This window comes from Ophidiomyces ophidiicola (genome assembly GCF_022830035.1).
Source record: "Ophidiomyces ophidiicola strain CBS 122913 chromosome Unknown scaffold_3, whole genome shotgun sequence".
In the NCBI taxonomy this organism is placed as follows: domain Eukaryota; kingdom Fungi; phylum Ascomycota; class Eurotiomycetes; order Onygenales; family Onygenaceae; genus Ophidiomyces; species Ophidiomyces ophidiicola.
Window position 1 is genome coordinate 59,963 of NW_026054643.1, and position 16,752 is coordinate 76,714.

Here is a 16,752-nt window from a genome sequence, read left to right on the forward strand (position 1 = left end):
GGGGGGTGATGTTTGGAAAGGGGATGTAAAGTTAAGGTATTAATATTAGGCATTTGACCCCGATGATGGGGCCGCGTGAGGCGATTTGAGGGAGACCAAGAAGCTTAAAAAGAATCCAAGAAGGCTGGGGTGAGGAGATTCCTGCATCATGGCTTACCGTAAAGAAGGCGGGAGGCGGCCTCTATATCTGTGTATCCCACCAATTAAGCCAGCATCAAGCTATTGGGTGGGAGTGGCGGAACCGGGGGAGGCAAAGCCACCGGTGCGTCTACCATCGAATTATGGACCAGACGATTTACAAGATAAGACAACTTGACGTCTCGTTTTTTCGACATGCCTCTCACTCGGCGCGGTTGGTTGTGTCAGCGAGCGGACGAGGCTCGGATTTGGACCAGGTCTTGACAGCACAACCTAGATTCCGGACCGATGCGCAGCTTCTGGCAATCATAAGAACCAGGGCCACTATGTATATGTATGTGTCGGATTCCCGCTTCCGCCGTGTATGTACGAAGTACGGAGTATATGGAGAGGAGCCGGGTGATTCGTTGGATCGGGGGGAGCTTCAGGGCTGGAAACGAGCCGAAGCCTACTAGCTAGCATTGTTTACATGCTTCAACGGTGAGCTGCGTTAAGAGGCGCCACTAGTGCTAGCGGGAACTACTCATAAGCTGCGTGTGGTTTGTTATACGTCATATTCCTGGAGCCTTGTCTTTTGGAATGAGAGAGGGAATGGGGGAAGAACGGGTCTTTTTGGCCCATGTCAGCACCCGTATTCTAGGGCCATCATCAGATAACCTGCAGACTAGGGAACAATCGACCTGCATTCTCTCATATCGATTCAGTCGAGAAGCGCTTATCTTCATGCTAGTATTGCCGGGTTTAGTGTAGCGGGCCAAAGTAGCCGATCACGCCTTACCCGAATCCCTTGTAGTGAAGAGGCGATGTGAACGATCAAACTCTATTGTTTTGCTTTTGCTTCATATATGCTTTGGAGACTTCTGGTAGAATACGGAGTAACGCTGGCAGGAATACGATGATATTCACCTAAGTGGTTCGCTCTCCCGACAATGGGTTTGTCGTGGGACAAGAAGCTCTCATTCGTCTCCGTCTAGCTAGGGACTCATGAAGGCGGCGTTAACCAACGGAACGGACTATGAAGGCCGCAACGAGTCACTTCCCCGCATCCATGGTCAGGTTGGGAAGTTGGCCTGCGTTCGTGACGGGCATTCTGTTCATTGGATCTCAATCCGTCCTCAAAGGGCCAACCCCAGCTGGTAAGGTGACAGATCTCTCCAGGCCAGATTCTGATCGAAGGATCCTCCGTCCCGGGCGATCGCCGTGGAGTCCTTCATCCGCAGCCCACGAAGGCTGGCTGTCAATTCTGCAGCGGGTTTCCGGGGCTTCGTAATAAAACCACCCAATAATAAAGGTGCGACCGCCGGGGGGTTTCGTGGTTTGAGGCAAGCCAGCTGTGGGTGCCAGTTTGCGAGGCAATCCCAGCTCCAGCAAATGGAGTTTCGTAGCACTCGGCATTCACCGTCGCACAAACAAGTCTCGTCTCAAGTGACATCCGCGGCGGCATATGATACAGGCAAAGCTGACGGCCACGAGCTCAAGCTGCTGAGCCAAGGGAGCACTGGTGGTGCTGCGGCAGCCGGTCATCACGCCGTGCATGCGTCCTGGCTGCGCCGCGAAGAGAAGTGACGGCCTCGTATTGGCGTCCCCGGGGCATTGGAAAGCCGAGCAGAATCTGCACGGCTTGAATAATAAATAGTCGCATCATTCAAGCAATAGTCGGCGAAGATCCTCCGAGATTGAGTGCCGGGATCGACAGTGGCTGCAGACAAGGCCCGGGACGTGGGCGTCACGCTGATTGGCACAGGATGCGGTGCAATGGACGTGGTGATGGTCCAAGAAGAGGCCAGTAAGAGCGCCATGCCCCCATACAGACCCGTCACGACGCGAGGGAGTGCGGTGGACGAAGCAGCGGCGCTGGTCGTGGTGGCACAGGTGCAGCGAGGACAGCCAGTCGAGGGCTCGCCAGGAACCAAGAAGGCGCCGGATTGCGAATCGAGCGGAGCTTCTTCAACGCACCTCCAGGCAAATGAACCAGCTGCGCTGGGCGGCCTCCATGCGCAACACAGACGCCTCAGGAAATCACCGTGCCAGAGCCGAGGACGTCCACAGCCTGCAGTCATCCCCATGCGGGCATCTCACAGACCGTTGTGCCGACCAGCGTGTCCAGCGCCCCCTTGAGCGCACGGGCTGAACAGGACGGCCGCCGGCGAACACCTCGCACAGAGGCATCGAGGCCTGCGGATAGCGACAGTGCGATCTCAGCAGGTGGCCATCCGCTGCCTTTCCTACGGGGACAAGGCTCGATGCAAGTCGCGTTGCTGCTGCTAGACACCCGATGGAGTGTATTACGTGTGATGGAAATATTTTCTAGAAAAAGGGAGAAATAGCCTAGTCATCCAGTCTGGGTGACACCTCGTTGGGGCGTTTGTCGGACAAGGCAGTAGGCAGCCTCTATAATGGCCAGCAGCGAAGGTTGGTTGCAGTATCATGCGATATTATCTGCAGCATTCCAATAAAAAGCTGCCGGGCGCCAGCCAGCACAATGTAATATACCACATGATCCATAGAGCAACGGTATCTTTAACAATCTAACTGGCTAGTGTATGATATGTTACAGCAGGGGGATAAAGAAAAAGGATAAATCGAGAGGCAGGGATCACAGGAAGTCAGCAGCTCGAACGCGTGCAGCAGGACGGGATGGTAAAGGAGATCGAGACCGAGATCGAGATGCAGGTCGTCGCCGGCCAGGACTCGAGTGTCGGTAAGAGTGTGGTGGGGGGGTCATTGAGCGGGAAGGTGAGCGAGAGGCTGAATAGGAGGCCCTCGTTGAGCGTCGAGGTCTCGAAGGCGGAGATGGTGAGCGTGGGGGCGATATAGACCTAGCTCTTGCATCCCGGTGCTTTCTATCCCGACTATAACGAGCCACAGACGTTGGGCGGGGCGATGATCGTGGCCTACGGTCTGAGCCCCGTCGGCGAGACGGAGATCGCGAGTAGCTGTCTCTTCGAACGGGGCTGCGTCGACGGTAAGGAGATCGCGACCTTGATAAGCTAGGGCGCCGCCTGGACGCTGGTGGAGGGGAGTGGCTCGAAACGCGTCGGCGCGGTGGAGCTGGGGAGCGAGTCGGAGAGCGCCTGGCGTCCCGTCGCGGGGCCAGGGATCTTTTGGGCGCAGGAGATCTGCTGAGGGCATTTCTGCGCGCCATGGAGGATGAAACCGATCGACTTCTTCGATTCACGGGGGACCGAGATCGAGAATATGACAACGGTCGACCACGACGGCGTGATGGCGGTGAACGAGAGCGAGATGTACTGTAGCTTGGGCTTCGGGATGCTGAGGAGCGAGATCGACGTCGTCCGCGAGATACGTCGCCTTCACGTCGTGGAGAAGGAGACCGCGAGTATGACCGGGGACGTGAAGAAGCGGTATACGACGAGTAGCTTGAGTATGAACTAACGGACTCCGAATCTGACTGGTTATTTGGGGCAGGCAATGCTGGGATCACTGGTCGAGGAAGATTGTTGAGATGCTCGCGCATTTCCTCGGTAAGAGCACCCATTCCAATGCTTGTGAAATAGTTGATAGAGAATCTGGTGTTGCGAGGGTTATCCAGCGGGAAGATACCTTCAAAGCTTGGGCGGAGGATCTCATCCTTGAATCGTTCTTGGAGCTTCGGCATTCCTAGGCCTTCAGCGAGGTCCTGGAATAAAATTTTAATAAAAATACGGCTGCTAGAAGTTGTCTCTTCTTCATTTAGATGGATTATAGACAAGACGTGCCATCCAAAGGCATCTGAACTGAGCATATGTCCAAAAAACCTGGCAATGTTTCTCAAGCGATTCGTTTCGTAGCGATGGATCGTATCGTAGTATTTCATAAAAGAAGCTTCGAAGAGATCAGTCCACATGCGATTGAGCTTTGCAAAACGTTCCCCAGTAAGCCCGTAGAATTTCGAATACGTCCGCTCTTGGGAGCAGCATTCGACGATCATAGAAGGAAGTTCGGACTCTTGTCCAACAGGCAGATTGATTTTCATGAGTTTATGACAACATTCCTCAAAGTCAATGCTGGACATGATGGTGAGGTAGATAGTTCGTCGCAGGTTAACTAAGTCGGTGTTGCTTTGGTCTTTAATATCCATCTGGCGGTCTTCCTCATCTTCTTCGTCCTCATCTGAAGTCACATCAGAGTCATCTTCATCCTCGCCGTCACTTCCTTCACCCAAAATTTCAGCTTTCAGTTTCTTGTATGCCTCCTCGTGTTCTTCCCACTCTGCATCAAACTTAAAAACGTTGAGGCCGTCTTGGACGTCGAGCTCGTCGTCAAGTTCGATGCGATGCGTAATTTGGTCCTCTTCTTCCACAAGATCAAGCTCCTCTTTAATGGCAGGATTATCCTTAAATCGATCTTTTCGTACTTGAAACAACACTTCGATCATATACTGCACGCGCTTGTCGATGTCCGCCTCGTGCAAGATAGCCCTGAACTGGTCGAACACAGCTAGTGAGATAGTCTGGTTCATTTCTTCTAAATGTTGCCCAATCTCTCTTGTAAGGCCCACAGCCACCTCCACACTATCATCTGTGGGTTTGTGGAGTAAGAGAAACAGGATCTCGGCTGCAACCATTTCGTGAGCAACTTGTTGGTTGCATAGATGAGCAATGAATGTTGAAGACGATATACACACTGTTTTGTCGTTTCTCTTAAATGCTTTACGGAACTGAATAATAAGCCGACTCAGTAGAAGTTCCCCCACCTGTGGCAGTTTAGTGTTGACAATCGCAGCCATAGCAGCATATATTGGTGTAAATGGTAAACTAGCCGCTTGAGCTTTCATGATACTACGGCAAAAAAGGCCTCTTCCACGAATCAAATTTTCCCCGAAAAGCTCTGGAACAATGTGTTTGATGTTGGAAATGTTGATTTTGTTGATCAGTCCATTGATGGACTTTTTGAGGGCTTCCCAGGCCATCCGCTGGTATTCTTTACTCGACTTGTCCGTGATCTGAGCTTGTAAAGCGCGAAGCCGCGCAGGGGGAATATATGTGCCTCCAGAGCGCATTGTTAGAAGCTTCTCGTACTCCGCCTTTGCAGCAGCTTGCTTCTCTTCCTCCGTGAGTGGTTTTGAAGGGCCGTCGGCTTTTTTGAACTGGCGAAACCTCTCGGCTAGTTGTCGGTCCCGCTCAGTCTCTCGGTCGATGTCAATATCTGGATGGTCACGCGAAGCATCAGGAGGAGCAGGTCGTCGGCGGTCTGGTGAAGGCGAACGTGAAGAAGGCGATCTTTTTCGCGACAGCGGGATTTCGGGCGCGTAAGACATGCCAGGTGGCGGCGTTGGCAGCCGTACAGCAGATTGCAGCATTATTGAATCTGCCATGTTTGTGAGTGACTGGAAAGAATGAGACACAACCCAAGGCACAGGGCATGGATGGGACTGAGAAACAGAGCTCCAGATCTGTTTAGGGAAGTTTTGAGATGTTAATCGATCACGTGACTAGGCACTTTGGCAAGCCGTGGCACGAATGGTATAAGGGGACACAATAGAGAATGTTTCCCAGGTTTGAATGGAGGAGGCCATTTCCACATAGGAACCGACTTAATTAGCTGTGTTTCGATTTCTGAAGCCTACAGGAGCTTCCTTCCTCACTTTAAAGCAATGGTGAGCTTTCGCGCACTTGTGAACACCGAAACTTTGAAAACTAACCGCGATGATAAACAGCTCGGCCAACTCTTCGGTTTAGCCATGCTGCTCGTGGCGACTGCAGTCTTTCTCTATTATAGTGCCTGGACTCTACTTATGGTAACTGTGCACTCTAATGATCAAGCTTGATCCGTAATTTCCGACCTAACGAACTCCTCCAGCCATTTGTTGACCCCGGCCACCCTCTCCACGACCTTTTTCCTCCGCGAGTTTGGGCAATTCGTATACCTGTCATTTTGACTCTTCTCGGCTCAGCCGTTGTTGGGACATTCCTCGCCCTTGTTATGATTCGCAGCAATCGGAAGAAGGCCGCGAAGGCCAAAGCCGCTGCCAAAACAGCGTCCAAGAAGAAAGCATGAACAATTCTCCTTGAGGTGGACGTATCGGAGTTTGATCCCGGCATCGCGTGCCAGGCGCCGGTTTCTAGACATAGCGATTGATTCGAACGGCTAGAACCCATCTCTTATAGACATTGGCAACTTGACGTGTACATTATACTGGGACCAGGCATTGGGACAGCCTTTGAATTACGGCGTTTGGATGCTTCCTTGTTAGGTTTCAGCAAAGACCTTTTAAGAGACCATATCTCATTTGTGTTATTTGAATGAGCTGTGAATGAAGTTATCCATGATGTATTGTTGCAAGGACCACCAACCACTGCTGCTTGCACTTGGGCAGTTTTAAACGCATGTGCCAAAGCTCATACTGTCTCCATTCATTGAAAGTGCAACCCTGGCCACCAAAATACACCTCATGGCTGAGGAAAAGGTTAAGTTGAGTGGATGTGGATTTGATATCTACACTATAATACAGAAATGCATCAGAAATGCCCTCCCTGTTCTTCAAGGAGACTTGCTCATATAGCAACCCTATATGCTAGTGGCGAGATGCCAACCATGCTCACGATGAACATCTGTTATGAAGCGGATACCAGCGTCAAAGGCAGAAATGCGAGTCTGTTCATCAATAGCCATAGATGGGACTATTCCAGCCAAACATCAGTCTTAAGAAGCTAGGTTTTAGGGTCGGGTTCTGGGCTGTTACATACGTTCTAACCAACCATGCAGTTGATTCTCAAACAATATGCTTTCTACATGGTAACGAGGTGGTCTTAAACCGAAATTTGTCATCAGTCTTTCACGAGGGTGACACTCGGGGGCTGATTTCACCCCAGATGCAATTCCAGTATCAACCTGTTCGGTTGGACGTGAGTTTAATTGCTCAGCTTCCCTCTTCAAGCGATTCACCATTACAGTCTGCTCTTGTACCAGAATATCTAATGTTGGGATGATGAACAGCATCTTTGGGGGCAGATCGAGGATGTCCGCCAGGATTGGGTTCAAAAGCGGGTTGTGAAGTTCCTGTGGCCGGGCCGAAGCCACGTATGCATCAAATAGAGGCATAGCGAACGAAAACGGGTCCTTTGTTGGAAAGCCTTCTGGTTTAGGCTTTAACCATGGTGGGACTCGCAAATCTACCTACTTTCCAGCAAGAAACAGTTAACCATAGCCGCATAAGACGTATGTCGTAAGATGCTCTGTTGCCACATCTCTGAAATGCTCGTACCAGAGTAATTTCAACACAAGGGAAGTAAACTTGGGCAACCAACTGGATTATAAAAAGTCACAGCGCCTTTTATATAGTGCTTAGTCCTGGCTAAGCTCTGCGCGACGCCGAGAGCAAGATTACCACCCGCCGAAGCACCGCTGATAGTTATGAGTTCTGGATTTGCACCCCATAACCGATCACAATTTTCAACCAAATAAGATGCAACATCTTGAACATCTTGGTGGGCGCAGGGGAAGACAAAGCGTGGTGCATATCTGTAGGATGTGGATACTACAATAGCACCAGTACGCTTTGCAATTTCCATGCAGAAGGGAGCATCATATTCAGGAATACCCCCCAGAAACGCCCCACCATGGATATCCAAATGAAGTGGTCTGCTAGAATTTTGCTTCCATTTATCAGATTTGACATTGAACACGATAGCACGCACAAAGTGGCCAGGAGCTCGCCGCAGTGGGATCCATATGACAGTTTTGTGTCTTGAAAATGCATATGGGATCCATTTCAGGAAATAGGATAATAAAGTGAATGGTTGCAGAACGATGAGCCTCCAACGATAAGAGAAGGGGATTGAAGGGCAAAAGAGAGCATCATAAAACAGACCAAAGCAGTGACGAAAGCTCATTTTAGGTCAGCTTAAGCAAGAGTGAGAATAAGTCATGACTGTTGAAGGCATAGGGTGTTATCAGGTTGCAAGGCAGTAACGTCAGATACGAGAAAATAGGCTACTATTGGACGACACAGGAGCACGTGATGATCATGTGACTGAGCATCTATATTGTTGCGTCTGGTCTGCTCCTAATGAATGAGACAAGGATACTTATAGACAAACATGCTATAATCAAGGCTATGGGAAAAACATATGAAAAACCCCTAGCAAACCTCCACCAGCCTGATAGATAAAGATAATGAAATTGGTACTGTAATTGAGAAGAGATGATAATAAATCTATAATTCTCTGATTTCTTCTTTGAAGATCTGATCATCTGATAAATTATCTGACTTTTGCTCAACACATCTCTGTAGCTTTGGCAGCAGCATAGGTGGTGAACTCTCTATTAAATAATCAATATTCATGAGTCTCAATTGCTTAATGAATTTTTCAAATTTCTGTCTAGGCAAGATCTTTGTTAAGTCATCTGCAGGCATATTATTGCTTTCAATTCAGCTAATATTTAATTTCTTATTAGTAACTGCTTGTCATAATCAGTGATGATGAATATCAATGTGATGAAGCTTGATAATTAGTTGTGAAGCTGCTGAAATCAGTAAATGAATCATCTGTAAATTATCACATAAAATATTAAAATCTCTTTCTAATTTCAGTGTAATATTCTTAAATAAGCATTTCCACCACATAGTCTCTTTTGCTGTATAGAATAGTGCTAGAAGCTTGACTTCTGTTGAAGATGTTGTAATGATCTTTTATCTAAAGAATTTTCAATCAATTAAATCTTTAAAGAGCTTGAATATGAAGTTCTGAGAGAAGTGTCTAGAGTTTAAATTATTTGCAAAAGAAGAATCACTGATAATTATTAAATGAATGTTAATGATGTTGTTATTATCACTCTGGATATTCAACTTTCTCTTGACATGAAATTCAAGAGCATAATACTTTATTGAAAAAGCATATGAGATAACTCTCTCAATTGCTGTATGATGTTCTGATTCTGAATTAATCAAAGCCTCACTTAATTTTGCAGTAGCAAATGAAATATCAAACTGTGTTATAATAGCAGTATAGAGAGTCAAATCAATCTTCTGTTGATAGACATGTATTCATTGTGCATTCTGTGCCTCTGTATAAGAAGCTATATCTGCAGTTATCATTGATATATGTGACAGCTTCAATTCAGTAAGATTAAATTTATTAGCAATCTTTTCAATATAACTGTTCTGGCACAGTCAAAGCTTCTGAGCATTTCTATCACATATGACATAAATATCTAGAAATCACTCTAGCTCTTCAATTTCTTAAAGTTTGTAATGCATTCATAGTTTCTTCAATAACTGCTTAAATGTTCCAACATTCTTTCTGTGATATAAAAATACTATGTCATTCACATAAAAGAAGATAATAATATTCTTATCAATGAATAGACATAATTCTTTACAAATCTGATGAAATTTTAGTTCTCAGAGTGTTGAAGCAAGATCTTCATATCAAAGTCATGAAGATTTGAAGTAACTATATAAGACTCATAGAACTCTTCAAACATCTCTTTTCTTACTGTAACTTTCTGCAGATCTGCAATAAACAGATTTATTAAATGAAGCATTAATGAATGCATTAACAGTGTCAATCTGAAAGATCTCCATTTCAAAATAAGCTGTTATAGTCATTAAAAAATGAAATGTTCATGCAGTGAGAGTAGTGATGTAGATGTCATGTTTATTATTGATATTCAGATCTCTGTGAAAAATGAGTCTTGTCTTATAATGTTCCAAAAAACCATTAACATCAAATTTGTAAGTATAAATTCATATTAAAGAGATTGAACATATTTCTTTCAAGCTCTCTACTTCTTTAAAGCATTTCTTCATTTATAGCTTTTCCATTTTCACATTCATGATGACTTTAAACTCATCAGTGTGTGAATGTTGCAACATTGAAAAATAATGCTTTGAAGACTTTGAAAGATTCTTTCTGTGAAGTCTAGAATTTGTAATTGTAAAAGCTGTTAAATAGTCTCTATAAAATGAATTCAATTGCACTGTTTGCTGCAGAATTGCTGTATAAGCTATTTGTCTGTCAATTCAATCTGTGTTTTGACATCTTATTCTAGCACTTTGTCTAGAAGATTGCTTCATGCTCAAGCTTGCACTGACTGAGTCATTCACTGCTTGTTACCTGGTCTAACTGAGCTACAGAATGTCCGTGTGATTTTGATTGTGTAGTAGAAGATGATTCTCCTATTTTCTTCCAGCTTTGTGAGTAAGCTCAAAGGGCTGACTAAGTAGCTAACTATTCTGGTATTATGTACAGTAATGATTCCATGTCAGTTGTCAGGGAATATCTTTTAAAATCAGTGCCCTCACTGAAAGTATGAGTACTGCACATATCAGTATATTAGGTTAGAACTGATAATCATAGTAGGGGAAGTTGAAGAAGAAGGACATCTTCTCAATGACTGTTTTGTTGATCAATTTAGTATGCATCATTGGGTAAAGGAATTTCTTTCAAGTCAGGGTAGACATAATCAGTCACATTAGTGTATATATTTTAATTTGACATTGGGGATATCATCCTCCATCTAATGCAAAGTTCTCTCACAGTTGTAGAGTGTCATTTAAATTCTGTTCTAGCATGCCAGTGTCATCAATTTAAGTTAGATGTGGATAATCTTCAGCTGTTGCTTCTAGTGTGTGCAGGCAAGCTGAATGGGCTTTTCATTGATGGTTAGAAAGATGTAGTACTTTGCATTTTGTGAAGTCATTTAGAATGAATCAATGTTTCCTGTAAGCTTCTCTTTTTTTGTCTGTTGATAGATTAAGCCATGCTTGAATTTCTTCTGTTGTTATAACATCATCTTCATTTAGAGCCAATCAGGTTTCTGTAGTTATTGTTGTAGATGGTTGCATTTGAATGGGTTCTTCAGAGAATCAACATAGAAAGTGAATGAGTTCATATTTTATTGATCTCAATAAGAGTTCATGGTGGTCTTCCTGAAGTTTATCCAATATTTCTTTAAAATAAGAATTAACCACTGAAGTAATGAGAGCTTTTGGGACTAGATGTCATTTCTCTGGTTATGGTGTGTTTAGCTTTCATTGTTCAGAGAAGAATTGGAAGAATTCAAGATGTTGATCAATTGTCATGATGTATCAAGCATTTCTGTACTTTGTGAGTGTTGCTGTTCATTCATTAGATATTGCTGATCATTTGATTATTGCATCCAACTCATCCATCATAAGTATGTCATTAGTGTTTATTGCTGAAAAGTCTGTGGGAAGATAAAAGACAGGGAACTGTCTGTTTTGTAAATAAAGCACTTGCTCATCTTGAGAGCATTGAGATACTAGTTCTTGTTCCCAGATGGGGAGATTGATAAAATCAGAAAGCTCATTATCACTGATTTTCTTTGATGATGATTGAGGCATTAATTCATTGCATTTTGATATCTCTATGACTAATCTTGTTTCTGTATTTGAAGCCAACATTGCTGTGTCATTTGGTTCAGGTGAGAGATGGCTTCTAGGTGTTCCCCAATCAAGTGAACTGTTAGTGTGATAGTCAGAGAATGTAGGAGAAACAATGTTGTCATCAGTGAAGAATTCATTAGTATTGAATTCAGAGATGTCATTCAGTTGATTGATCTTTTCAGTAGACTTGAGTAGTCATTTACTCTTTTGAATTGCTTTCTGTTTAACTGGTGTCTTTTTCTTGTGTGGAGTAGCTTTATTGTTCAGAGCTTTTTGTTTATTGAGCTTTTGTTTTGATGTGGGTGTTGTGGAATTGTCATTGGTTTGGACAGTTCATGGGCTTGTTGATAAGTCATCATCAATCAATGCAAGAACATTATCTTCAGATTCAGAGAGGTCAAAGATATCATCTGAAGCTTTCATGTTGTATTTTTTTGTCTGGATTTCTTGTCTTTCTGAACAGTCAATGTACTCAATTGGCAATTTCTTTTGGGAGTTTTCTTCAGAGAGATTCTCTAGATGGTTAATTGCTTCATTAATTATCATGTCTGTTGTTTCTGAAGTCCAAATGATGATGTTGTGATTTTTGAATCATTCTCTTCAAAGAAATTTCTGCTCTCATATGATCTGACTCTCTCTTCACTGAATCATTTCTTCTTCACATTTTCTGTTGATTTCAGCTCTGATTAATTCAGCTTGAGTTTGTAGGGCTAAAGTGGCTGCTGTTCATTGTTGCAAGATTGTAAAAGGTTCATCATATCAGACATGTTCATCATCAATATTGCATCTCACTGAATTGCACTGTTCAAAAAAAGGTGCTCTGATGAATAGACAAATATAAACCCATTCATTGCAATTTTGTGTGATGATTTTATTTTCTGTATGCTTGTTTGTCATAATCTTGTCCTTTCATGCATCTGTGGTCATTTCTATCTTAATCTGAGTGAGATGACATGGTTCTGGGGCAGCTGATGGAGAGTTGTGAGATGAAGAGTCCTGAAAGTTCCATTCATTAGCAGATAGAATTCTGACTCAAGCATTTTCAGATATGAATTGTAGAGTATAGTCTGCTTGAAAGTCTGTGTTCTCTTCTGAAACTTCATGTTGATCTTGGAGTTTATGTCATTTCTTGGCTTGGAAGAGAGTCTTTGATGCAGATAGAATTGTGGGCTTTGGTGCTCTAATAGAGATTTTTGGAGATGCATTAGTATTTGGTAGAGTGTTCATGCTGGGCAGATGATTGAGAATTAGAGAATGTGCAGTTGCTTGGGTAGAAGAAAATGAGCAGTTGCTTGGATACAAAGTGAATGAACTGTTGCTTGAGTTGAAAAGACTGAGCAGTTGCTTGGATACAAATTGAAAGATTGGTTTCTTGAATACTAGAGGAAGTCTGTTAGAGAATGTCAGAAAAGATGTTATGTTAGATGAAGTTGTAGAATGAAGAATGTTTGGGGGAAGTGAACAATTATATATTCACTTAGTATTCATGGATTGTTTATGTTGTTGTTGTTGTTGAACATAACATTATATAAGCTTGTTTGTATGTTTGTATTGATGCAACAGTTCTTTTGCATTGACTAGTTCTGATTCTTTTAACCAGAAGTCTTCTTGGGGTTTATATTTCTTTCAGTGGACTAGATATTCTTTTTTTGCTTTAGTATCTTTGTCTTTCAGATGTTCTGCAACAATTCATTCTAATTCATATTCCTCATAACCATTGATTTGTATTGGTGAGGGGGGTTGAATTGTTCATTTAAAGAGATCTGGTAGATTTGGGGCTGATTTTAAATGGGCAATGCTAACTGTTTTATGAACTTTTCATGAGTCTGACAGATTCAGCTCACAAGCTAACTTTTCTACTTTTTTTGTTATGATAAAAGGTTCTGCATATTGATTGCCAAATTTTCACAGTTGTTTGCTGAGTGCAGTGGTATATTCTTTGCAAAGTTGAAGATAAACTTGATCTCCTTTCTTAAATTCTGAGTATCAATGCTTTTTATCAAAATAATGTTTTGCTATCATTGTCACTTCATCAAGAAGTAGGGCAGTGTCCATCTTGGCTGTAAATCAAAATTGGTCATCCAGTGGCCAGTTTAATACTGTCAGAGATTTTGTATCATAGAGTATTTCATATGCTGATGTTTTTGTGCTGGTGTTCATTGCTGAATTTAGGTATCTTTGCAACATAGATAGAAGTGTGTGCCATTGCAATGAGTCATTGATGCTTAGTAGAAGATGGATGAGTGCAATTTCAACTGTTTGATTAGTTCTTTCTGACTGACCATCCATTTGTGAGTGATAGACTGTTGAGTATAGTAGTTTGGTATCTGTTTGGGCTAGAAGTGAGTGCCATAACTGTGATGTGAATTTTGGGTCTCTGTCAGAAATTATAACTTTGGGGATTGCCCAATCTGCTATACTGAGTCTGGTGTAGAAAGCTATAGCCCAGTTGTGGGCTGTTCATGTTGTGCAGCCTGGGATCAAGGCAATTCTCTTGATATACTTGTCAGTTACTGTCAGAAGCATGTTATATTGTCCATCAGATAGCTCTAGTATAAAGTTCATGATGATTGTGTGATGGGAAATCTTTGGGATTAATATTGATTGATAGTTATCAAATGATTTGTGATGTCTTGGGTGAATGCAGTTACATTGTTGACAATGTTGAATGTAGATTCAGACATTATGATGCATTCAATGAATGGAAAGTTCATGAAGTTGTGCTAGTGTTTGTTCAATGCCAAAGTGGATTGGACCATGTGCTAATTCAATTATTGTAGATATGCTTATTTTGGGAATGCAGAGACTGTTGCATCCATTGTTGTGACATCATATAAGATCATTCTGTACATAGAATGGTAATTTGGCTGTTGTTGATGAGTTAAGTGTCTGTGAGACTTTGATGAAGAATGAATCTTTGGTATATTCTTCTATTAGTTCCACATGAAACTTTGGGTTAAGTTCAACAATCATGGCAGTGTATGAGATGAGAAAAGCATGTGCTGGTGTGTCAAGATTTGATTTCAGCTGAAATAGTGCATCTGATATTATGTGGGTTTTTTCTGACTTGTGGTAGATAAGTAGTTGATATTGCTGTATATATGCTGCAGCTTGGACTAGATGTAAATTTAGTTTGTCAGTGGCTGTGGTGTTCATTGAGATTTGTTTGGCTATGGCTAGGGTGGCAGTGTGGTCTGTGTATACTACTGTTGAATTGAGATTATTTAGGACTAAATGATGAGTTTTTCAGAAAGTTCAGACTAGACAAGAAACTTCAAGTTCTGTTGGCCAGTAGTTTTGTTCAGCATTGTTGAGTAGTTTACTTAGAAACATGATTGGTTCAACTAGTGTTGAAGATGGTGGTGTGGTAAATTGCTTGTTAATTATGCCAGTCCATGTACTTTTGACATGAAAAATCATGACTTCAAAGTCTCATTCCTTTGAAGCATCAATGTTCATAAATAAGTAGTGATTTGAATCATGATGTGCTAGAAAATTTTCAATGGTGAAGTGCTTTTGAATTTTTGCAAAAGAATTCAGTTCTTGTTGTAATGGATTGTTCATGTAAGTTCTGTTAGCATAGTTTAGCTGTTTCTTGCCTTTAGATGATGCTTTTATATTGAGTTCCATTTTTCTGATTTGGAGCAGTTCACTGAGTTGTGCATAGTAAGAAATGTATTGGTGTAGCCATTCTGTTAAATCAAGATACATTTTCAGTTGGTGTAAAGTTTTTGGGAATTTTAATTGAGTGATTGCTTCAAGTTTTTCTTTTGCTGTGGACATGCCTAGATCAGTAATCCATTGTTCTAGAAGATTGATCAATGGGAATTCAATGAAGGCTTTCTTTGAATTCAGAGAAATGTTTAGAGAGTCAAGATGGTCAAGAATGATGTGAATATGCTGAATATGCTTCTCTAGTGTTTTGGAGAAGATGACTATGTCATCTATATATATATGGACAAATTTTTTCCAGTGTTGGAATTCATAATCCATTTGACATTGAACATAAGAGACACTATTAATGTATTTCATGACTGCAACATTAAAAACTTTCTGTTCTCTGTGTGTTACCACTGTTAGTTTATCTCAGTCATCAGGGTGTACTTGTCATTGATAAAAAAAGAATGTGGCATCTAAAACTGTAATGTAGAAACAGTCAACTATGACTGCTATTATATTCTCTTGTCAATGTAGTGGGTAGATATCTGGGACAGAACAGACATTTAATGAATGAATGTCAATCACTGGACAGTCTTTGACTATTTGCTGCCCATTTTCCATGACCCATTGATATGCTATAAAGACTGAGTAAGTGTACTTTGCATGATGTAGACTGTGTGTCATACAGTCTTTGCAGTGAAGTTCATCAAATGTCTTGTCAATTATAGCTTCTTTTTGTTTAGAAAGAGAATACTTTCTTGCAGATTCTTGTGATTTAGCAGTGTCTTTAATTGAGATTCTCATTCATTGATGTTGTGAAATGTTCACAAATGTCTCTTTGTCTTTCCATATGTTGTGGTGAGCCATGACTGCATCAGTCAGTTTTTGGGTGTCTGATGATTTGCCAAATATGATGACTCCATTTGGTAGCTTGGTTTTCTCTAGTACTGATGTGATTAATTTTATTATTGATGGTTGTTGTGCTGATATGTGAGCTAAAGTTTCTGGCATCAGAATGTCAATCTGATATGCAAAGTCTTTCTGAACTTTCTCTAGGTATCTGATGTGGGCATGACATTTAATAGTGTAGGAGATATTGGTATTGTTTTCTAAAATAGCAAATGGGAGGTTAGTCTGCATTACTTGATTATAGTATGTTAAAGTAGGGCATTGGGAGTGAAAAATATAGTCTCTATCTGTTGGTAGTGGTTGTTGGTTCTGAATTCTAATTGATAGTTTGATTCAAGAATGTGGTGGAATGTCCACAGTCAAGACAGTGTATAATGTTCATTTTGATTGATGATTAGATTTTGGAGTGACAGTCAGCTGTGTGTGAGTGTTATCTGCCCTTGCAAATATTGCACACTGTCAAAGAAAATCAAGAATAATGCCTTCTGATGCCAGATTGTTGACTCTGATGAGTATGTTAACTGAAAGAGTGTCAACAACTCAGGCCATTATCATGATGTGAATGATGATTTTATCATCTTTTGAGTTGAAATCTGAAAAGTGTAGTGAGAAGCATGCTGAGACATGGAATATCAATCTCTCATCAATTTCACTAACAGACAATGATGTTAAATCTTGAATAATTATTGTTG

The 16,752-nt window shown here is 42.1% G+C and overlaps 3 protein-coding genes across 3 annotated transcripts; 1 reads left to right on the plus strand and 2 right to left on the minus strand.

Moving 5' to 3' along the window:
* Positions 1-2,734: 2,734 nt before the first annotated feature.
* Positions 2,735-5,455, minus strand: CWC22 (pre-mRNA-splicing factor cwc22; the record flags this gene model as incomplete). Its single annotated transcript, XM_049250169.1, has 1 exon — positions 2,735-5,455. One exon carries the CDS (start codon positions 5,453-5,455, stop codon positions 2,735-2,737), a length of 2,721 nt encoding a protein of 906 aa, XP_049110529.1.
* Positions 5,456-5,734: 279 nt separating this feature from the next.
* Positions 5,735-6,138, plus strand: dpm2 (Dolichol phosphate-mannose biosynthesis regulatory protein; the record flags this gene model as incomplete). Its single annotated transcript, XM_049250170.1, has 2 exons — positions 5,735-5,878; positions 5,941-6,138. The coding sequence occupies 2 exons, from the start codon at positions 5,735-5,737 to the stop codon at positions 6,136-6,138; spliced, it is 342 nt and encodes a 113-aa protein (XP_049110530.1).
* Positions 6,139-6,648: 510 nt separating this feature from the next.
* LOZ57_001078 (uncharacterized protein) lies at positions 6,649-7,182 on the minus strand (the record flags this gene model as incomplete). Its single annotated transcript, XM_049250171.1, has 2 exons — positions 6,649-6,761; positions 6,828-7,182. The coding sequence occupies 2 exons, from the start codon at positions 7,180-7,182 to the stop codon at positions 6,649-6,651; spliced, it is 468 nt and encodes a 155-aa protein (XP_049110531.1).
* Between the last annotated feature and the right edge of the window lie 9,570 nt (positions 7,183-16,752).